At 40.7% G+C, this 23,450-nt stretch overlaps 2 protein-coding genes and 1 non-coding gene across 6 annotated transcripts in view; 1 reads left to right on the forward strand and 2 right to left on the reverse strand.

Moving 5' to 3' along the window:
* On the reverse strand, positions 1-22,954 carry LOC138707575 (ribokinase). Of its 4 annotated transcripts, XR_011334300.1 has the most exons (8): positions 20,334-20,495; positions 18,130-18,262; positions 16,032-16,158; positions 14,239-14,403; positions 13,507-13,598; positions 12,193-12,381; positions 3,897-4,198; positions 1-489 (listed from the first exon to the last, which is right to left on the reverse strand). XR_011334300.1 is itself a non-coding variant. In XM_069837441.1 (7 exons), the coding sequence occupies exons 2-7, from the start codon at positions 18,139-18,141 to the stop codon at positions 4,022-4,024; spliced, it is 762 nt and encodes a 253-aa protein (XP_069693542.1). In that variant the 5' UTR covers positions 18,142-18,262; positions 22,817-22,954; the 3' UTR covers positions 635-4,021. The 4 variants fall into 4 exon arrangements, 3 of the variants coding, with proteins under 3 accessions (XP_069693542.1, XP_069693445.1, XP_069693315.1); XM_069837441.1 differs by lacking the exons at positions 1-489; positions 20,334-20,495 and adding an exon at positions 22,817-22,954 and having other exon boundaries at positions 635-4,198; XM_069837344.1 differs by lacking the exons at positions 1-489; positions 20,334-20,495 and adding an exon at positions 20,584-20,749 and having other exon boundaries at positions 635-4,198.
* Positions 12,421-12,497, forward strand: TRNAG-ACC (transfer RNA glycine (anticodon ACC)). Its single transcript has one exon. It is a non-coding gene; the product is annotated as a tRNA-Gly (tRNA).
* The window catches only part of LOC138707913 (cyclin-dependent kinase 2-interacting protein-like), a 10,696-nt gene continuing 8,671 nt past the window's right edge, over positions 21,426-23,450 (reverse strand). Inside the window, exon 5 of the mRNA XM_069837996.1 lies at positions 21,426-23,029. Coding sequence (XP_069694097.1) covers positions 22,833-23,029 — 197 coding nt within the window. The 3' untranslated portion in view covers positions 21,426-22,832. The remainder of the gene's footprint in view (positions 23,030-23,450) is intronic.

The following is a 23,450-nucleotide window of genomic DNA, read 5'->3' on the forward strand; positions in this document are numbered from 1 at the left end:
TGGCAATGTTACACATATGGAGAAGACATTAATTTAATGTGTCGCACATAAATAAAGTAGTAAATACAATTACTCAGAAAAAACAGGAAATCCTTGCGGTCACATTTCTGGGTATGAATGTTTTAGATTTTTGAGACTGTGTTCATAGAAACGACCATTTGCATTGCAAAATTCCTTTGCACACTCAGTCACCAATTGACTCATTGCTGTCAATGTTTGTGGAGCTACTGAAGCACATGCAGTAGCACTAATTTTTCATGTTGGAATCTGCTGGTAGTCCTGGTGCACTACATTTTTTACATGTCCCTAGAGACAGAAATCTATTGACATTAGATCAAGCGATAGCACTGGAAATCTCTGATCCATTTCCTATATTGTTCCCGGTCAGTTGCAAGAAGTTTTATTTGTGCAATCGACTTTCCCCTTTTTTCGACTATCTCCTTAATAATTTTCCCACATTATTCTTGGCCTCCCTTTCGGGAGACTTCCCTGGGGCAAGAAAAAACTCCAATATAATAATTTGCGAAGAAATTACAACACAATAAATCTTATATCTAAAATCTCGAACTCTCTAATTCAAACATAATTGACACCACAGATGACACATTCAACTTACAAGAAATAACACACATAATAACACTGTAAAATATATGATTTTATTATACAACATAAAAATATTTTTACAGAAAGTTCAAAATATATAGAATACCGAATTTTCTCGAATACCCTGCGCTATGTTTCTGAAATGTACAAGTAAAAAATATACCGTATTTACCCGCATAATGGATCCCCTGCATAATGGACACACTCCAAATTTTCGAGTTAAAATTAAAAAAAAAAAAAAAATTCCCCGTGTAACAGACACATACACAAATGTGAATCTGTGACAAATGATAGCAGTGATGCTCAACCTGACAGTGAATGTGGTAAGGCTAGTGTTAATAATAACAATAAAGTGTCTTGTCTTATTGTCGCTGTATTCATTGTTACAAGTCATCATCTGTTTATACAACTGCTGTTAAATATCGATCATCTTAAGTACGACGCAATCGATATATAAATTAGCACTAAATATGAGACAATGCATCGGTTCAACATGGCACAGAATTAAACAAGGAAAGGAACTACCTAAACTGTTACAAAATACGTAAAATGTGTAATAAAAACGTATGTATCGCCTTTATAATCTTTCGGTCTTACTAATAAAAACTCTATATACAGACGTTTAACTGTCTTATACTTATACAATGAGTCGCTCGTTTATAAGTCGTGTGTAAATTCCTTACTAATAATCACTACATACGTCGTGTATAACAGTATAACTGTTACACAGCTATGTCATAGTTTCATCATTACTTCGTTACGAAAGGTAATAGAATATCTGAGGTTATCTACTGCATCCGGTAGAGCGCTCTAGTGTGGTGTGTTAAATATCGATAGTACAACTGACTCTAATCGATTACCACACTACATTTTGGTCAAAGAGTACAAGCTACAGCAATATTATTCTAATAATTCTATGATCTTTGGTTTGTTCTTCTGTGGTTACAAGGTAACCATCATCATAAAATGACAGTCGATACGAACAGCTGTTAGAGGGGCGGCCATTTTTTCCCTATATAGAACGCTTAAACAAGGGGTTTCGTGTATATAACTACTGCAAAGCAATTCCCATTGTATAGTTACAGCCTGTTTATACGTCCATAGCTTATTCACGGTTTATTAGTAACGTTTTCTGTCTCAACTCTGCATAAGTCTCGTATAAAAACTATTCACGGTTTATTAGTAAGACTGTTTATATATAAGTAGGGCTATAATGTTATATAGTCCCGTCACTCTAATTTCCGGCAGCCAATCACGTTGCAGGTCGGCTACATTTAAATGTGTGCGTCTTGTGATTCGCTGATGAAGATGTAAAGCATTTCCTAAGGCTGGATAAATACTCAATATATAATCGCCCGCCATTTGGACGTTATTTGCCGCTCAATTATAGTGCGTTTGATTTATTATCATAGGAGCTACAACATGATAATGTTTAACAGTGTGGCAAATAGATCCCTCGTCTGGTAGCTTGGCAACGAAAAAACAAAATGGCGAACGATACTACCTACCTAGACTTTATCGAGCCTTGACTTCCTAAGACGTAAGCAAAGAGGAGGAATCATGCCGGGAATAACAGCATCACGACTATACCAAATATGATGGAGAAAAGGAAGGATTATCAGACAATTTGGGAGTTCCTTACTCACGATTCATAACAAAAAGTTGTTGATGGTCCTTTGCCATCTTACACTCCAGTGTTTTTGTACAATGTCATCTTCGTGTAGCAAAGCTGTGCATCTTTCGATGTGCCCATGTTCATCTCTTCATTTTCATCACACAACACACAGGCGGATGTGTGGGAAATTCCTATCCTGCGCAGGTGGCTTACCAAACAAGCATGACCTGATATCAACCTGAACATTGCAACACCAGATTTACGTGGCTCCTGGGGGATTATCTGGGTTAGTCAAAATTTCCCAGGTTTTATCTTCTATTTCATTTGAATTTTGATGTTCTTGAGCAGATCTTGAATTTGCCTTGGTTTGTTGTTTTGCAGAATAAAACGGAAATCTGTTATTAGATACGATGTAAGAGTAATGGAACAGAAAAAATTCTCTCTGGCGCCGGAGATGACGCAGAATATCTGCATGGAAATATCATATGTACTTCGGTACATTAAAATAATAATATATATGTTATTAGATAACTGTAACACTGCAGTGTCCTTTTCAGTCAAAAAGTCTGCTACTTCATTTCCTTTTAGATCATAATGGAGAGAAATCCACTATAAACTATTTTTTTCTCTAGTTTTGTTAGGTATTGTCGGACCATCGGATCTGTGCCCCTTCAGCGCTCTCGTCGTTCTTGAAAAAGTTAACGCCTGTACTCACTCCATTCCACCCGCTTTCCTCCCACCACGTTAAACAGTAAGCCACGAACCTTGTCGAATAGGGATGTTGCCAAACTTCCGTCAAACGATGTCAAAAATAACTGGTCACCCAGGCTACAATATCATTTCTTTCAATCAAAATACATCTTGTATTTCTACATTTTTTAAACCTAAATCCCACGTCTCGAATCATTTTCCGCAGCGTTTCTCTCCAACCTTGGAAAATATTGTCTCTCGCAGCCTTCAGTAATTTCTTCAATGTCAGAACTTCTTTATACACGGTATAAAATTCTTGTATCTTTCTTCTTCAAATACATCGGTTCATATCATCTACAAGAATTAAAGGTTCCCTTGGTCTGTTCTTCCCTGGTGATTCTAGCTTTTCATCTTCTGCACAGCCTCCCTCTCTCCTGATTTTCTTTGTTAGGCGCTCTGACCTGCCTATATAAATTACATAAAAACGTTGTATTATTAGTATTAGTTAAGTAATTTTAATACGTAATCAATTGAAATAAAATAAGCCCCAACTATGATCGCAGCTGTTCTTTTCGTTGCCTGATTTATAGGAAACAGATATTGACCTGTTTGTTTCTCTTCATCGCAAAATGCTATTACGTACTTGCTTAATAATATTTCTTTCGCCACTCCATGCTACAGTGTTCATGTTGAGTTGACAACACTGGACTGCAAGTGCAAATAAATTGTCCAGCAAGAAGGCTCAAAATTGTGAGCAGTGGAGGACAGAAAGGGAGAGAGATAGGAATGCAGGGAGAGAAATTAATTACCGAGGCTGAGAAGGAATTAGGGTTCAGTTCGCATATCTTACGGGGGCATAGATCCAATGGTCCGACAATAATAGTATATCATTTTCTTACAATCCTGAATTTTAGCCCCTTTTGTAGACTGTTGTGAAATTTATTTAATCTATACAAGATGTTTTGCAAAGATACGAAAATAGCAGTACCTTCTCCTTCAAAATTTGTTGTTCAGAAAGTTGGTTCACCCATTACCAAACATCCGACTATGAAGTACTTCTCATCTCCTGCTGATCTTGATGCTACAGATACAAGACATTTCTCCAAACCATTATCATGCGAACAACTCAGCTGGCAATTCATCTCTGGTTGGGAAGCTTGTCTGTGTACCAACTTTCAGTACAGACATTGTTGCCAACTCACAGGACCTCCTCACAATTTCTTCCATTGGCAAGTCAGAATGATATGCCAAATAATATGCAAGGCCACCAATAAACATGTCTCCAGCCCCCTGCAACAGATATGAATCAATGTAGTGCACTGGACAGGTGCTGGAGTAAGGGACAGATGTTTCATGACATGGCCACCAAGGTCACCCGATATGACTGCATATGACTTCTTTCTATGGGGGTAACTAAAGGACCGTGTGTTTGTACCGCCTTTGCCATGTGATTTAGAGGAACTAAAAACCAGAATTCGAGAAGCTGCCACCACGGTCACAGAGGATATGTTGAAAAGGGTATGGGAAGAGTTTGATTATCGTTTGGACATCTGCCGAGTCACTCGTGGTTCACACATTGAATCTCTGTAAGGTGTAAAACGAACTTTGAGAGTTTGACTTTAAACTGATGTGTGTTTGAAAGTGTTATCATTAGTAGTTTTTGTGTAATAAAATATTCAAAGTGTTACCGAACTTTTGATATTGTGACAGCGACGTGAGAATCGAACTCACGACCAGCGTCCCGCAAGAAAGCAGATCGCACAGGCTCCACGGAACATTGAGTGACGTCGCGCGGTGAAGAGAAGAGAGAGGGTGTATTACGACAACGCGACGAGTCTGCGCGCGCAGCTGCTATTTAACGCAGTGAATGTGGAACGACCTTCCCGAATAGTCCAGAAGTCTGTCGTTGTAGAGATATCGAGATAATTCTCTACACACCTGTAGAAGGTTCTCGCAACTATGATTTTGCTATAAAAGAGCAGGCGCCAGCGAACGAGAGTCAGAGTTTTCAGTTATTCAGTCAGTGAGAAAGCCAGAGCAAGCAAGCCAGCCGGAGTTCGACTCGAGTGTGCGTCCGCATCTGCGTCAGCATCCGAAGGCCTGAGTTCGAGTGCAGTGGACCGCAGTTGGAGGGACCTGAGTTCGAGTGCAGTGGACCGCAGTTGGAGGGACCCGAGTTCGAGTACAGTGAACTGTCTCTGAAGGTCTGTGGTTCGAGATACCGTGAACTCGAGTGACTGAGATAGAAGAACTGTGAACTGAGAACTGGTAGTTCTGATTTGTAAATAGTGCTTTGTAAATATTAGTTAAGATTAACAGTTCATTGTTGTGCGTAATAGTCCAAGTAAATTGTCATTGTCGTCGGTGGAGTGCTATAACGAATACTGTGTTGAGTGAAGATCCAATGGTTGACGAGAGCGTTTAAGGTGAATTGTAGAAAGGAATTATTGTTGTGGCGAATAAATTACATTGTTGTTACTAATAAAATTACATTGGTGTCAGAACCGGGACATTATCGACAATGGAGAACCTACAGCAGATCCTGCAAGCCATCGCAGAAATGAACATGCACATTAGTGAAGTAAAAGATAACATGAACAAGCACATCAGTGAGGTTAAGAACGACATAAGTGATGTTAAAACGGAGATGAAAAGTGACATAAGTGAAGTGAAAGGCGACATAAGTGGAGTGAAAGGCGACATAAGCGGAGTGAAAGGCGACATCAGCGGAGTAAAAGATGACGTCACTACGCAAATTGAAAGCGTTTCAGCCCACGTAGATGGAATTGTCGCCATCGTGAAAGACGAACTCAAAGCCGATCTTGACAACCTAAACAAGAATTTTACAACTATAAACGAGACAGTAACCGAATTGAGACAGGAGGTAGACCATTTCGACGGCAAAATCCGCGATCTCGAGCGTCGTCAAGAGCAGACGAGTGAGGTGATGGACAAACACGCTGAGGAAAACAAGCACATACTCGCGTTAATGGACCAACACGCTGTAGAAAACAAACACATCCTCGCGTTGGTGGATCGCCAGGCTAGAGAACAGAAACAGATAATTGCCGAGGAAGTTCAACGGGCCGTGGAAAGATCGACGTCAGAATTGAGGACCTCACATAGTGCCCCTGCGGAACCATCGGCTTCAGCCAGACATCACAACGTCAAGACGCCGAAGTTCGACGGTACGACGTCTTGGGCGATATTCCGTCGCCAGTTCGAGGCCATCGCAGAGCACAATGGGTGGACGCCGGCAGAGAAAACTACTCAGCTGCTGGCCGCGCTTCAGGGACAGGCGTCGGAGATTCTTCACAGCGTTCCAGAAGATGGGACAGCCGCTGAGATAATGGCGGCCCTGGAGGGACGTTATGGTGACCATCAACTTGCTGCAGCATTTAGGACCCAACTAAAAACGAGGGTCCAACAGTCAGGCGAGTCCCTGCAAGAATTCGCGATGGCAGTGGAACAACTGGCCCATAAGGTGCTCAGGGGCCTACCTAATGACTTCATCGCTAGAGAGGCGGCCTACACCTTCGGCAGCGGAGTTCGAGACCCGGAAATAAAGCAACAGCTACTCTTGGCAGAGCATCGCACCATCAATGCAGCTCTGGCGGCGGCCCTCAGGATGGAGGCAGCCAAGTTGACGGCGAACGTCTCGGCATCGCACCGGATTAGGAGCGTCGCGGCGGCCGACGTCGAGGAACGTCAACCGAAATGACCCGAGCGACGAAGACGAGGAATGCCCACCTGCTGGTCCTGCGGCGAGCCTGGACACCTGAGGAGGGACTGTGACCGATCTGGTCACAAACAGGAAAACTAAAAGGGGCCGATGCGATGAGGGGCACGTCGGCGCCGTCATCACCATCCCCTCGGCTGATCTTGAAGACGGTTAACAGAAGATGCGACGATGGGCTGATTGCTGACGGATGGATAAGAGGCCGCCCATGCAGAGTACTGGTAGACACCGGGGCGTCGCTCACTATCGCCAGACCGGAAGTCGTGCGTGGACTACCTGGGAGGACGCCGCTGCGCCGGTATGAGCTACGTACTGCCTCAGGCGAGAACCTGCCCATCCAAGGAGAGGTTTTCCTGGACTTGACCTTGGGAAAGAGGAGACTGGAGATGTGGGTGTTCGTCGCCAATATCACTGAAGACGTCATCCTGGGACTCGACGCCATGCGGATCTTCGATGCAACGGTGGACGTCCGGCGCCGTATCCTCCGTTTTGGTCAGGATGAAGTGTTCCTGAGGGACGTCGAAGACCAACCCATGGCCAGCAGACTCACCTTGGAGAATCAAGTGACAATCCCAGCTGGCTGCGAGATGGTGGTGACGGCAAGACTGGACGGACAACCTAAGAGAAACCTGCTCCTCGATTCGCAAGCAACTCCGATAGATGGGGTTTATGTGGCCAGATCCCTACTCCCGAATCAGAAGGTGGTACCGGTGAGGGTCCTGAATGTCACCAATCGGGACAAGGAGGTGCCTAGTGGAACTGTACTAGGTAACGTCGAGCCGGTGGTGTCTGTGACGTCGCTGGCAGAAAACGAGGAGTGTCACCGACCACGTCCAGATTTAGACCCATCACTGAAAGAGCTGGCTCGAGAATTGCCGGCGAATTTAAGCAAAAGAGAAAGAAGACAAGTCCACGATCTACTGATACGAGTTTCAGGACGTGTTCAGTCTGTCTGAAAACGACTACGGGAGAACGGAGAAAGTTCAGCACCGCATCGACACCGGAAATGCTCGCCCAATTAGACAGCCTCCTCGACGCGTTCCTCTAGCTAAACAGAGGGAGATTGACAGCCAACTGGAGGGCATGAAAGCAAGAGGGGTCATCGAGGAATCCGACAGCCCTTGGTCATCACCTGTGGTGCTGGTGAAGAAGAAGAATGGGGACCTGCGTTTCTGCGTGGACTATAGAAGACTGAATTACGTCACCAGGAAAGATTGCTTTCCCCTTCCACGAATTGACGACACCTTGGACACTCTGGCCGGAGCAGAGTGGTTCTCGACGTTGGATCTCAAGTCAGGATACTGGCAGGTGGCGCTACATCCTGAGGACAAGGAGAAAACGGCATTCTCTACAGGCCAGGGACTATGGCAGTTCACCGTTATGCCGTTCGGCCTCTGCAACACCCCGGCTACATTCCAGAGACTAATGGAGTCCGTAATGAGAGGCCTGACATACGACACCTGTTTGCTGTACCTTGATGACGTCATCGTGGTGGGCAAGACTTTCAGCGAGCAGCTGTTGAACCTGAGGAAAGTGTTCGAGAGACTGCAACAAGCCAGGCTGAAGTTGAACCCGAAGAAATGTCATCTATTCCAGAAGAAGGTCAACTACTTGGGACACGTAGTAGGGACCAACGGAGTGGCCACGGACCCGGAGAAGCTACAAGCCGTCAGAAGATGGCCGAGACCGAGGGACAAGCAGGAGCTGCGCCGCTTTCTCGGCCTCTGCACTTATTACAGAAGGTTCGTAGCTGGGTACGCCAACATCGCTAAGCCTCTAACCCAGCTGACCGAGGAGAAACGACAATTCCAGTGGACAGACGAGGCGGAGTCATCCTTCCAGTCACTGAAAGAGGCGCTCTGCACTGCTCCTGTACTGGGATATCCCATCCCTGGAAGGAAGTTCACGCTCGACACGGACGCTAGCAACGTAGGCATCGGCGGAGTACTCTCTCAGGAACAGGACGGGCAAGAGAGGGTGATTGCCTACTTCAGCCGAACATTGTCCAAGGCTGAGAGAAACTACTGCGTGACCCGTAGAGAACTTCTTGCTATTGTGGAAGCCCTGAAGCATTTCCACAAATATTTGTATGGCCAGGAGTTCCATCTGAGGACAGACCATTCTGCACTCACCTGGCTATTGGGCTTCAAGAATCTGGAGGGGCAGACCGCCCGTTGGGTTCAACGACTGCAGGAGTACAACTTCACCTCCGAACACCGACAAGGGAAGAAACATTCCAACGCTGATGCCTTATCACGACGTCCGTGCCCGGATGGCTGCAAACACTGCCTGAAAGTAGAAGAGCGGGATGGCGCCCACGCAGTCCGAGCAATTGCCGCCCAGCCGAGCCCAGGATGGGATAACGCCGCCATAAGGAGGGAGCAGCTGGAGGACCCAAACATTGGACAGCTACTACGTGATGTGGAGTCCGGCCAGAGACCAGTATGGGCCGATATCGCCAACCGTAGCACCACTTACAAGAGCTACTGGGCCCAGTGGGAATCCTTCACTGTCAAGGACGGTATCCTGAAGAGGATTTGGGAGTCGGCCGATGGAAGGACCCACATAGAACAACTTGTCCTGCCCAGGAGCAAGGTGAAGGAAGTGCTGGAGGAGACTCATGCTGGAGTGACTGGAGGCCACCTGGGAGCCAACAGGACGCTGGACAAGTTAAGGCAGAGGTTCTATTGGTTGCATCAGAGAACCGACACGGAACAATGGTGCCGAAGATGCGACACCTGTGCAGCCAGTCGCGGACCAAGGACCCGCAGGGGAGCCATGCAGCAGTACAACGTGGGAGCTCCTTTTGAGAGGATCGCCATCGACGTTGCTGGACCGTTCCCGGTCACGGATCGCGGGAACCGCTACCTGTTAGTAGCCATGGATTACTTCACAAAATGGCCAGAGGTGTACGCGATTCCTAACCAAGAGGCTTCGACGGTGGCCGACGCGCTGCTTGACAACTTCATCTGCTGATTCGGGGTGCCCCGGGAATTGCATAGCGATCAGGGGCGCAACTTCGAATCCAACCTGATGGGAGAATTGCTCGAGCGTCTGGAGGTGCATAAAACCAGGACCACTCCCCTCCACCCACAGTCCGATGGTATGGTGGAACGCTACATCAAAACCTTGGAAGAGCATCTGCGGAAGATGGTGTCCAACCATCAACGAGACTGGGATGCCAGAGTCCCACTGTTCCTCTTGGCCTACAGAGCTTCGGTCCACGATACAACAGGGATGACACCGGCAAACATGGTCTTCGGGAGAGAGCTGCGCCTGCCCTGTGATCTGCTGTTTGGCACGCCACCCAGCGCCGACCAGCCAGCAACTGACTATGTGGCAGAACTCACCGAGAAGTTGAATGGAGTTCACCAACTGGCCAGAGAGCACCTCAAAATGGCCAGCGACAGGATGAAGGTGCGCTACGACAGATTGGCCAACTCTGCAGGATTCCAGGAGGGCGACCTGGTGTAGCTGTATCGACCTACCAGGACCAAAGGGAAATCACCAAAGCTGCAGCGTGCCTGGGATGGACCATACCGCGTGGTGACCCGGATCAACGACGTGGTGTACCGGATCCAGCGACAACCTCGAGGGAAGATGATGGTGGTGCATCTGGACCGATTAGCCGCCTACCAAGGGACTGCCCGGGACGAGCAGCCCTAAGGAGGGGGCAATGTGACAGCGACGTGAGAATCGAACTCACGACCAGCGTCCCGCAAGAAAGCAGATCGCACAGGCTCCACGGAACATTGAGTGACGTCGCGCGGTGAAGAGAAGAGAGAGGGTGTATTACGACAACGCGACGAGTCTGCGCGCGCAGCTGCTATTTAACGCAGTGAATGTGGAACGACCTTCCCGAATAGTCCAGAAGTCTGTCGTTGTAGAGATATCGAGATAATTCTCTACACACCTGTAGAAGGTTCTCGCAACTATGATTTTGCTATAAAAGAGCAGGCGCCAGCGAACGAGAGTCAGAGTTTTCAGTTATTCAGTCAGTGAGAAAGCCAGAGCAAGCAAGCCAGCCGGAGTTCGACTCGAGTGTGCGTCCGCATCTGCGTCAGCATCCGAAGGCCTGAGTTCGAGTGCAGTGGACCGCAGTTGGAGGGACCTGAGTTCGAGTGCAGTGGACCGCAGTTGGAGGGACCCGAGTTCGAGTACAGTGAACTGTCTCTGAAGGTCTGTGGTTCGAGATACCGTGAACTCGAGTGACTGAGATAGAAGAACTGTGAACTGAGAACTGGTAGTTCTGATTTGTAAATAGTGCTTTGTAAATATTAGTTAAGATTAACAGTTCATTGTTGTGCGTAATAGTCCAAGTAAATTGTCATTGTCGTCGGTGGAGTGCTATAACGAATACTGTGTTGAGTGAAGATCCAATGGTTGACGAGAGCGTTTAAGGTGAATTGTAGAAAGGAATTATTGTTGTGGCGAATAAATTACATTGTTGTAACTAATAAAATTTACAATATGCTCTGTATTTATATAATTATGTTAAAACAGGTGTGTAGTCATGAACAAAATAGTACTAGAGCACTTCGCGAAAAGTTTTTATTGTTGTTGTTATCATCGTCATCCCTTTTGTTGTTGCTGTCGTCGTTGTTTTCGTTATTATTATTATTACTATTATTATTATTATTATTATTATTATTATTATTATTACTACTTATTGCTTTTAAGGAACCCAGAGGTTCATTGCTGCCCTCACATAAGCCCGTCACCACTCTCTATCCTGAGCAAGATTAATCCAGTCTCTACAAACATATCCCACCTCCTTCAAATCTAGTTTAATATTATCCTCCCATCTACGTCTCGGCATCTCCAAAGGTCAAGTTACAGGAGAATGAAGAAAGTTACACAACTCAGAACTGCACGCATTGTATTCTTCACCTGACATAATTAGGAACATTAAATCCAGATGTTTGAGATGGGCAGGGCATGTAGCATATATGGGCGAATCCAGAAATGGATATGGAGTATTAGTTGGGAGGCCGGAGGGAAAAAGACCTTTGAGGAGGCCGAGATATAGATAGGATAATATTAAAATGGATTTGAAGAAAGTGGGATATGATGGTAGGGACTGAATTAATCTTACTCAGAGTAGGGACCAATGGCGGGCTTATGTGAGGGTGGCAATGAACCTACGGGTTCCTTAAAAGCCATTTGTGAGTAAGTAATGACCTTACACCTTAAACAATAAACAACCAATTATAATATCATGCTACTAAATTCCTGAGAAGTTCGCATAATCTTTCTTATTTCTTGTGAAAATCTTCCTTTTTTCCAAAACAAATCTGGCAACCTTAGTCTCTAATAATCGGTTTGTCTCTATTTATCTCTATCTCTGCATGCTTTTCTAATTCATTACGTACCTATCTCCATCTACATCTGTCTCTATTTACCTCTCTAGGTCCATATCTATCCATCTCTGTCTGTGTGGCTGTCTGTCTCTACCATGCAGTCAGTAAATCAGTCATTCTTAGTAGCAGTGGCAGATCCAGATGAGTAAGTTTCCAATCAAAGCAGAATGAATCATGGGACTTACTGTTGTGTCTATTGGCTTCACATGCTGAGTAGGTACATGAATGGGAGTGCGGTCTTCGTGAGATGCAAACACAGATCCTGAAGCTCCCAGTGTGATTATTACCACCTTGCAGCCTCTGTCCAGCAGCTTGCTCAACGCCAGTTTAGCATCCTCTACCGTCCGCACTGGCAGCCCTGTGAGAATTTCAGCCTGTAGCAGAACATTCATGGATGTATTCTTGCATTGAATCCTGGCATAGCTCAGTTGGTTAAGAGCACTGAGCGCACCAAGCTGAGGGGTCCTGGGTTCGATTCCCAGTGTCAGAAGAATTTTATCCATTAACAGTACCTGTTTTAGTAGTCAAATTATTACTAGACTACTAGAGCAACTAAAGGCTGGTTCACAATAAACCGGGAACGAGAACCAGAATGAAAACGAGAAGCAGAGGACGTGAATAAGAAAATTTTTGATTCACAATAAACCGAGAATGTAGACGACTATTCATATCGATATGCATGTCAATAACGATATGTAAAGTCGATATTACGGATTCTGATGTTATTTGTGTATAATTGACCAATGGCGTTCTCTCATGAGTACAAGGCAGCCAACATAAACACAGGTTAATTAACTTCGAAATTTCAACTGAAACATTTCATTAGGTACAGTACTATAAATATGCCCATGCATCTTTATTATCACAACCTATTTTAAGTCTACCATAACGTAAAATAATTAGAGAAGAAACATTTGTAATAGAACAAAAATGAAGACAACAGTAGTTATTGAATTGTAGCATGAATATGTAGTGTGTAATACAACCATTACAGTAATAAAATATGATTCGCTTCCGATCGGTGTTCAAAGATGCAGCTATTGAAAGCCACATATTCTCCTTCATTTTCTCATCTTTATACAAGGCGCACCGCTTATCGTAAACGTGAGGATTTTCCTCAACACTCAATATTAGAATCTCATCAAATAAAACTTGCTCCATGATGCACAGCACAGAACAAAATAATGCATAGGTTATGTCACGGCCTTCTTGCTACAAAATATACGACGACAAAATAGCTTTTAGATGGCAATAGAATGAATCTAGTGGGCTGTGATCGGAAACGTGAACGCCAAAGTTGAAACTTGGCCAATTCTCCGTTCCCGATCTCGGGCTCCGGCAAGCTTTTCGTTAATTGTGAATGCTCACATTTAAATGTATACATTTTAACAATTTTACTGTTTTCGTTTTCGTTCCGATTCTCGTTTCTGGTTCATTGTGAACCAGCCTTAATCGGTTCAAGAAACAGGTTCTTTGCATTCTTGCTTTAATCTACGTACCTCAGGTTCATTAACACAGAAGATGTCTGACAACTCGAAAATTCGAGGGTCAGGATTGGCCATAGCAGGTGCAGCGTTAACAATTGAAATTCCTGTAACACACATCAAGACATTCACGATCTATCTAATAAACTCACCATTTTGCATATGAAACGTATTTAACTTTACAAAATGAAAATAAGATCACTGAAATTAATCCTTATGAATGCAAATACAATTATATAACATAAACTTTCGTTGTACTGTCCTTTTTTTATTTTTAATATTATGGAGGCTATTTATTTAACATAACATTCCATAACAATACAGAACAAAAACAAAGCTACAGTTGTATTAGTCCTGGAATGGGGTTTTTTAATGTATTTATCTCTAGTTACAATATGAAAAATGAAATGAAAACAGAACAGAATTCTGTTCAAAGATACTTCTCCATTAACAGAACTTGAACTCTCAACAATAATGAGTGCCAAGGTTTCGAAAATTCTAAATAAGGTAACAACACTGAAAAATTAAAAGACAGTGTGTCTTTGTCTTCATTTGAAGTCTGCAGTAATGACTGATTTACAGCCCACAGTGGAGAAAAGGGACTGGTTGTACTTTCTTAATTCCAGGAATAGGAATTTTAGATGTTTCAACATGTTCTCAAACATATATGTTTTTTTTTTTTTACAAACATTTTATAGATAGGCCTAGATGGTATGAAATAGTAGTCCAACATTAATCTATACAAAACTTTTCCTTGTTTCACTGTCTTCAGTGCTTCAATTGTAGTTGAGACGAGAATTTCAAACTGGAACACCACAACTTTCGCTGCTTTGATTACATGAGATGCCTGGTGAACGTCAGTAGCGCTCAGTTCATTGTTGGCCCCAACAACAATGACAATTGTATTCTCGCCTGCAACACAATACAAAGAGGATAACTTCATCATTGTCACTTGATTCTGACGACAGTTTTTGATAATTTTCTTCCTTTTATTTAATTATTGTGCACTTGTAATTAATTTTATCCTGCTATGGATTTCAGTAAAAAATCTTAGCATTTAACCAGTAAAATTGCCATAGTAAAATTTATGAAACACCTTATTGTTTACCTTAGTATAAAACTAATGTAAATGAGAGTTTCTCTTAGTAGCTACCTTAGACCTACCACTTTATGTCTGACGTTTTTCTAATTCACTGCGGGCTTAAGCAAGGAGATGCACTATCATCTTTAAATAATTTCGACGGAAAAATTGTTCCAGGGCGGGTATCGAACCCAGAAAAATTGGATCAGTGTCGGGTAGAGTTCCCGGGTAGCTCAGTTGGGAGAGTGTTGGTACGTTTAATGAAGGTCCCGGGTTCGATACCCGGCCCCGGGACAATTTTTCCGTCGAAATTATTCAAATTAACTTTACAGGGAGTTATTCCTGAAAGCTTGATTTGCTATCATCTTTACTTTTTAACTTTGCTCTAGAATATGCCATTAGGAAAGTCCAGGAAAACGGAGAGAGTTTGGAATTAAATGGGTTACATCACCTGACGTGAATATGTTAAGAGAAAATCCACACACTATTAGGGAAAATACGGAAATTGTACTTGAAGCAAGTAATGAGATAGGTTTGGAAGTAAACACCGAAAAAGAAAGTATATGATTATGTATCGTGACCAGAACATAATACGAAATGGAAATATAAAAACTGAAAATTTATCCTTTGAAGAAGTGGAAAAATTCAAATATCTTGGAGCAATACACTCGAGAGAAAATTAAACGTAGAATAAATATGGGAAATGCCTGCTATTATTCAGTTGAAAACATTTTGTCATCCAGTCTGCTTTCAAAAAAAGCTGAAAGTTAGAATTTATAAAACAGTTATATTACTGATATATAGTAAAACGTGACTCTCACTTTGAGAGAGGAACAGAGGTTAAGAGTGTTTGAGAATAAGGTGCTTAAGAAAATATTTGGGATTATGAGGGATGAAGATACAGGAGAATGGAGAAAGTTACACAACACAGAACTGCACGCATTGTATTCTTCACCTGACATAATTAGGAACATTAAATGCAGATGTTTGAGATGGGCAGGACATGTAGCACGTATGGGTGAATCCAGATTTGCATATAGAGTGTTAGTTAGAAGACCTGAGGGAAAAAGACCTTTGGGGAAGCCGAAACATAGATGGATTTGAGGGAGTTGGGATATGATGGTAGGAACCGATGGCGGGCTTATGTGAGGGCGGCAATGAACCTCTGGGTTCTTGTCAAAAGCCATTTGTAAGTAAGTGTGTTACTATAAGCTTAGTAATTATTTTTACCCTGGTAGTTACATGAAACACAGTTTAGTAAAACCACACAGTAGGATGAAATTTACTATACTAATTATTTATCTAACTCCAGTACTGTAGTTATGTGACACACAATCTAGAAGACTAGTTTAGTAATAACCAAGATTTACTAGTACGTAGCCTGCTATAGTAAATTTCATGAAACAGACTCCAGCTCTAACATGCAGGATCACAAGATAATGCCAACTTTTCAACTCACCATTTTCTGCCACAGTTATTTGAGCCATTCCAGTCGATATTCCTTCTGTTAGGTGTACAAATTCTGTATTGACGTTGTAATTCTTGAGTGCTTGAAGGAAATCATGGCCAAAGGAATCATCACCCAACTGTAAAAAAATAATCCATCTATGAATTTCCCCCACTGTACTTCTCCTAGAACAGAAAATAAAAATAAATATCACTTTTTACTTGGGCACCCAATACTATTTCTCTTTCATATATGCAATCCAGTATTATTTAGGGGATTCATATTTGACTCGGACTTTATTTATTTGTGAACATTATGCTTATATAACAAAAAAAATTCATAACCCGATTATTTTTCAAAATAGTCACCCAGTTTATCAATATATTTCTGCCAGTGATTAGTGGTGCGATGTGATTTCAAGACCTGTGATAGCTTGTTGCTCGATTGTGATCGTAGTTCCAAAATCACAGCTCTGAGAAATCATCATTTCCAATCGATAGTGACTCATAGCAACAGTGACTGATGTATGTATACAGAATGAAACCGTAAGTAATGTCGTTAATTTCAGGGGGCTGTTCTTTGATATTCTTTGACATACTTCAAACAAAAAGGTTTAACACAATTTTGCTCGTTTTTGCTTCCTTTTCGAAATAAAAATTGTTTTATGTGAAATATTTCATGTAATTAACTAGTGGTCTGATTGGTATATTAGTTTTGTGTATTTTAGGTTGAGCATTCAGTTGTGGAGCTTCTGGTTTCATTAATTTCTTTTAACTTAAAACTGGAAAAAAATCTAACTCCTGTTTGGTCATTGGTGTGATTTGTTATTAACAATACCTTGTTTACTTCAATAAATCCAATTAAAAACAATAAATTAAAAGTATTTAAGTGAATAAATGTTACTGAAATAAAAAATCTAACTTGAATAAAATATATATATATATATATATATATATATATATATATATATATATATATATATATATATATATATAATTTGAACTGGTAATGAAAATTACGGGAAAATGGCTGAACGGATTTTAATAAATGACCCCTCATTTTGAAGCTTGGAACTCAAAGTTTTTCAGAAAAATAGTAGTTTTCAGTGAAATGTCAATTTTTCAACATAATTTTCCTATTTTCCAAAATCCATCTGTCGTCAGTTTTGAGAACTAGCTAATTGCATTTCAGAATAAAACAAAACACACACTACAGTAAACAATATTACACAAAGGCCATGATCTGCAAGAATGCTGACATATTTAGAGCTCAAATTAAATTGATTATTAAAAACTTAACTTACTAAAAATAATTTACAGGTTCGATTCTGTGGTGTGTAATTTTCTGGGTACAGCTGTGTATTGGATATTAAAAACTACAAAACTTGAGGTGGTTTGATGACATTATTACTATTAGAAATGAAATATTATTGTAGTTAATGCCGTGATGTGACTATTTTTCATTACTTATACATAACTTATTAATGCTATATTGATGATATGAAAGTGAAACGTTTTGGGGTTATATAAGTAGATGTAGAGAATAACTTAAATTAGATTTTGATTTCTATATTTTACTGAGTAGCGGCTATATAGTATATGTTACTGAAAGTTATAAAACTTATGTAAGATAATAATATTATTAAAAATCAAATATTTTTATAGTTATTAATCAAGTGGGATTGGGTCTTTTTCATATATTAAAGGCAGTGTGGTGTAGATATTTATATGCGTGGTTCTCTTCAGTATTGGCTTGAGAGAGAGTATCTTTCATTATTATGGAAGCAAATAACTTTCAGAATGTCTGATATTCTTCATTGAAAATAAATCTGAAAAATGTTTATTTGAACGTCTAATGAATTTAGTTTGCAGCATTTGCTGCATAAGCCACTAGTATGATTTAAATTTTAAAAATCTTATTTAAATAAAAAAAAAAAAATCACTGATTTTGATTTTAATCTAAAAAATCATAACTTCTTTCCACCCTGCATACAAGTCTCTGCTAGTATGAAACTGGCATGCACATCACTCAGTAACACATTTGCAGACTTCAACTGCAACGGATGGATAACTCTGAGAAGTGACCTCTACCGTTATGGCTGGCTACTTACTCGGGCCACCATAGAAGTAGCAGCTCCAAGCTTTGCTGCAGCAACACACTGGTTCGCTCCTTTGCCTCCATAGCCTTTTACGAACTTGGTCCCATGCAGTGTCTCCCCAGGTTTGGGGAGCCGTGGTGTGAAACTGTAACACAACACAATATTGTACATGCAGGAGATACTGGACATTTCCATATTCAACAAGTACAAAAAAAAAATGAGTGTAGTAAAGGTGACACATACAGTAGAACTTGGTTACAGCGACCTCTTTTGTGCGACACCTCGCCTATAACTTCAAATATTCTGTGGTCCCAACTAATTCTCCATAAGACATATGCTTTCCTACCTTGCTTAGTACGACAAACGTATATGTGTCTACCTCGCATATAATGTCATTTTCAATCTCAGTTTGGAATAATATTTTCTAAGAACCAAAGTATTTTAAGAAATATTTTGTTGAAATCTGACCCTGACAAATCCTTTACAGTCTCCTTGTGTCATAGACCTCTGGAATGCAGGCGAATTCCCCACCCCATTGTAACCTGCCCGAATTCATGCGGTATTAGGTCAATTTCGACAGGAAGTTTTCACTAAGTGCACGCATTTTAACGCAGTATGGCCACTAAAAGAAGTGAGTGACGCTTTAGAAGTCATTAGAATTATGAACATGTTCTATGAAGCTAGGGAAGGGAGCAGTGAAATTGCAACTGAAATTATGAACATAGAATGTAATTTAGCCCTAGAAAGTGTGTATTGGGCAAGTAGAAGACAACAGAGTAAAATGACTGATTACTTCACTTCTAAGTAAAGTAGTTTGGTGAGTACTCAACAAACTGTCTTAATACAGAATACTGTATTTATATTTGTAGGCCTACGTGTATTTTATTTTTGTTCATTGTAGGCTTAAAAGTCAATACATAATTCTAAAATAAATCTAATTAAGTTTGTTATTTTTCATTGATAATGTGAATCTCGATTACTACGACACTCGTTTATAACAACATAATTTTTAAGGTCCCTTGGATGTCGTTATAACCAAGTTCTACTGTACTTTCTAATTATGTTTTACGAGTTTCGTAACAGTTCAGTTCTTTTGATAATGATGTGAATGATATTACCATTTATAGCTTATGTTCTTCAACTAATATTAAAGGTTAAATATAAATGAAATAATTTAAGACAATGAGAGGGCGAGAGACAGTAGAAATTTCTGCAGTTCGACCGAAATAAACAAAGTGAATATAAGTCACCAGCTGAGGAGTAAAGAGAAGGCTGGGAAAGAAGATAAGGCGAACAGAAGAGATGGGTCGAATAGAAAAGGCACAGACAATGAGAAGTGAACAAATAGTGGGAAGCAAATGTGTAATACTAAAGAAAAGTCAATCTACAATATAAGAGAATGGTGTGTAAATGGTGAACAAGTGGCAAAGGATATTGAAAAGAAAAAGAATGGAGTGTAGTGGGGGGAGGGGGGGAAGGGTGAGAAGAACACAGTTTTATAAATAAAGTAAAGTGTAAGAATCTAGTGTAAAGGTAATAAATGAAATAGTGAAGAGATGCAGGAAGTAAGATAAGTCTAGTCAATTTCTTTCTGTTTTTAAATTACAAGTATTTTTCTGCAACGGAGTTTGCATTATAATTAGCCTAGAAACGGAAAAAGAAACGTGTGCGCCAATGGGTGCAAGCAAGCGAGTATTAGGTCCACTACCTGTATTATGACAATTTTTATTTAATCTATAAACGCTCTCCTTGTGCCACTGTTCAATTAACCGATGTTGTATTCTGGTCATTTTCTATAAATATAGCAAGGGATTGTGCAGTGGGTGGGTGGCAAACACATAACCTTACATAGGTCTAACGTTTAAAATGGCAATTAGTATTTTTTTTCCAGAACATATTAAGGCCTATAACTTATATATCTGGATATACATTCTCCGTCTTCGCTTAATACTACCTCAATTTGCCATTTGACTCTTGACAGCTTACTTCAAGCAATAAAAACATATTTGTTATTGGAAACCTAACCTAAAAGAGCAGACTTTTACGCGTGTTGACGTGATTTTCTTTATAGTGCTCGCGAACCTAAGTCCAGCCTGGTAATGAAATTAATTCCTTGAAGACTTAATTACAGGAGCGTATTGTCATACCATAATCGCAAAAACAAAATTCACAAGCAATTAAAATAATCAAACTTGTCAGAAGTATCCAAGGCTTACCATTGCAAATCAATGTTGCATGATCCAACAACAACGATTTTAGAACTCATTGCGATAATTCGAACTACTGCAATCACACAAATGGAATTTTCAGTTATAAGAAGTATTACGTCAATAACACTTCAAAGTCTGAACTTAAATGATAAGAACAAGGACAAGCAAATAAAAGTTACAAAGCGTGAAATAAAAATAGAAGGCGAGGAATGATAGCACGCTTATTTACAACAACAAATAAAACAGAATTACTTACGACTTGTGAACCAAGGCCACCACTTAAACTAACCGCCTTTACTGAACATGATTACGTGAAATGTTAATGTGACGTCAGAATTTTCAATTCACTGAAGAGTTGTAAAAATTATCGTTATTAAAGATGGAGAACCCTCCTGCCCCATCATTTAAATACACACAGCTACTTTATTTGGTTAAACTAGCGCTGAATTTGTTCAGATGAGTTCGGAAGGGAAAATTCACATTACGCTACATCAGTACTGACAATATAACAAAACAAAAAATCACCAGCCTGTATGCATGCTATAATGAAAACCTAAACTAACAAACTAATCTGTCACAGATTGATATATACAAGGTAGGCATGTCAGGCACAGGCATTTCCAGCCTTTATATGAGGTGTAATAGTGACGTAGAATCGTAATGTCACCAAAGTTATGTTGGTATTATTGAGGAGACAATTTTAAACTCTTGAAGGTGTTCATGAGGAACAAACTCAACGCTAGTTTAGCCCTGGCATGTACAGTAGAGGTATGCACAGGCCGAAATTCTTAGGCCAGGCTCAATATGAACCAGATTCGAAACCCGAGATTACAGCATCTTATATTAATAAAATTATCACCCGAGTTTGACCCGAAACCAGCTTGGAATGGAACCACTATGGCCCAGCACTATGACCTGTTACGATCTACTGTGCTAACTCTTCCCACACCCACACTAGCTGACTACACTAAGGTTCACTGCATACTCAAGTTTCGAGCAGACAACCCCACTCATCCTTAGGCCAGCCCCCTCCATGCATCACAGAATGCTATGGAATATAAGGATTGTAAATATGATCGAGAGTGAAATGTAATTCAATTTATGTGTTGTATCATTAATGATTATTTTCCTTTCATTTCTTTATTGAATGTGTATCTTATATCTATACAAGTATTTACAATGAAATTACTCTGCTCCGTCTGAATGTCAGCTGTTGAAATTTTCGTAACATTTTTATTTATATGACACACAAGCATCAACGTCTCATGTTAAAAAAATACATATGTTAATGTACAAAATGATGAAAACAAAACTGCTTCATGGCAACAATGTTATCTTGTGCGTCAGTCCACAATGTCTGCTCTTTCAATTAGGAACTGTCTCTTGCCCTGGCACTTCTTCCACACAAACCCCATTGCTTCTAAGACATTATGGAATGAGGAATAACTCCACCGCCATCCAATTTTCTATTCCAAAACTGGAATTATCTTCTTAATCGTAGGTACTACCTTCTGAACAAGACAGAATTCTTTGATTGTATCCCGAATGACATCGAAGTCGTCCACTTCAACTTTACCACAAGTCCTAATTCTGGAATGAAATAATATGTTTTGCAAAACTATAACAATATAATAACTTACAACAGTAATTCATTATGTCGCTCACAGTACACACTATTGTACATAACTATTATAGCAATAATTTCTAAACATTACATACCTATTCTTTCCCAGAGTAGTGTGAGGTTCATTCGGTTGTAATTCAATATTATTCTTAATTCTCTTCACGGAACTAATATTTTTGCCAGAGTATTTAGCCGCTCTCTCATATGTCTTATCAAGAGGTTCCAGCAAACATTTGTTTAATTTTTCCTCCTCGCAACACTTAATTATATTTGCGATAATTTCTCTTTCTCTGCTGTGGATAACAGCGTTATTTTTCTCCGCAGTGATGTCATTTCACCATAATTACTACCCGGTGGTTGCTGCTCCATGTTAACACTACTGGTAGACAGTGAAGGAAATAGTTCTACGTTTCTTGATAAGAGATTATGCTGCGGAGCATGCGCAAACAACTCAGTTGGCTCCACCCGCGTTACACGCTTCCTTCCCTCTGCCCCTGCTCAGGAAGTTCAAGATAACTTGCAATAACAGTGCTGCCTGATAATAGATGTATATATCAGCCAGAACCTCAATGAGAGGTAAAGTCTAGGTACTAAAGTTTTATATTTCATTTTCATTGCTGTTTTATATCAATCGGTACGTTAAAAAGTTACTGACAGCAGAAGATACATATTTTCTTCACAGCTAGTTTCTATATATAATGGGACAATCTGAACTGTGTCAATTTCCCCTGACATCTTAATAGAGACCAAATTTCTTATTACACACCTCACTTAAAAAAAACTGCTTTTAATGTCAAATGTTAATGCACAAAAACAGCAAAAGAAATCTTCCCATACAAGCCACGTCTCCTTTAAGCACACCTACCCGTAGTTTCATTTCGCTACCTATGCCCAGTTTCAAGCAGAAGACTTTCAACCAATAAATCTATTTTCGAATCAACATCTGTTTGGTGAACCCACAAAGCTGTGTAATACATCAGAGCCTCTATGCTGGTGCTGTGGGCAATTGTCCTCTTCACTTTGTTCTTAATTTTAAGTTCGCATTTATAAGCCTCCAAGATCTCTTCACTGACTTCACCTGAAATATAAACAATTACCATTTAAAAACCCATTAACAATTCTGTTAAGTGGACTAAAGTAGTATGGAATACACAGTGGATTTTAAAGAAAAGGTGTCGGTTGAGCGATCGAAAGCACAACAGGAGAAAAGGGCATCCCAAGACAAATCCAACAAGCTCAAGAGCACCGATGTGGAGTACAAGAGACAACAGAGAGAGAGCAAAAGAACCAGGGTTGCCAGATGTCCCGATTGATGGGACATGGCCCAATTTTCACATAAAAATCCTGGGTACCACTTCAAATCGAGGCGGAACCCAAAAAGTCCCACCTTTACAAAATTAACATCACCTTTATAATTTTGTCATTACTTAGTACCTATTTTCGCCTAAATACTTGTACACTTGAATCAGGGATTGCAGAAACAGCACATGTTACTATTT

The sequence above is a fragment of the Periplaneta americana genome, chromosome 1 (genome assembly GCF_040183065.1).
Source record: "Periplaneta americana isolate PAMFEO1 chromosome 1, P.americana_PAMFEO1_priV1, whole genome shotgun sequence".
Lineage (NCBI taxonomy): Eukaryota > Metazoa > Arthropoda > Insecta > Blattodea > Blattidae > Periplaneta > Periplaneta americana.

Coding starts and splice junctions, on each gene's coding strand:
- LOC138707575 (XM_069837214.1), bottom strand. CDS start 20,383: ATGAGTTCTAAAATCGTTGTTGTTGGATCATGCAACATTGATTTGCAA. Junction 16,159..18,129: donor CTACTTCTATGGTGGCCCGA/GTAAGTAGCCAG, acceptor ATTTTTTTACAG/TTGGGTGATGATTCCTTTGG. Junction 12,382..13,506: donor TCTGTGTTAATGAACCTGAG/GTACGTAGATTA, acceptor GTTCTGCTACAG/GCTGAAATTCTCACAGGGCT.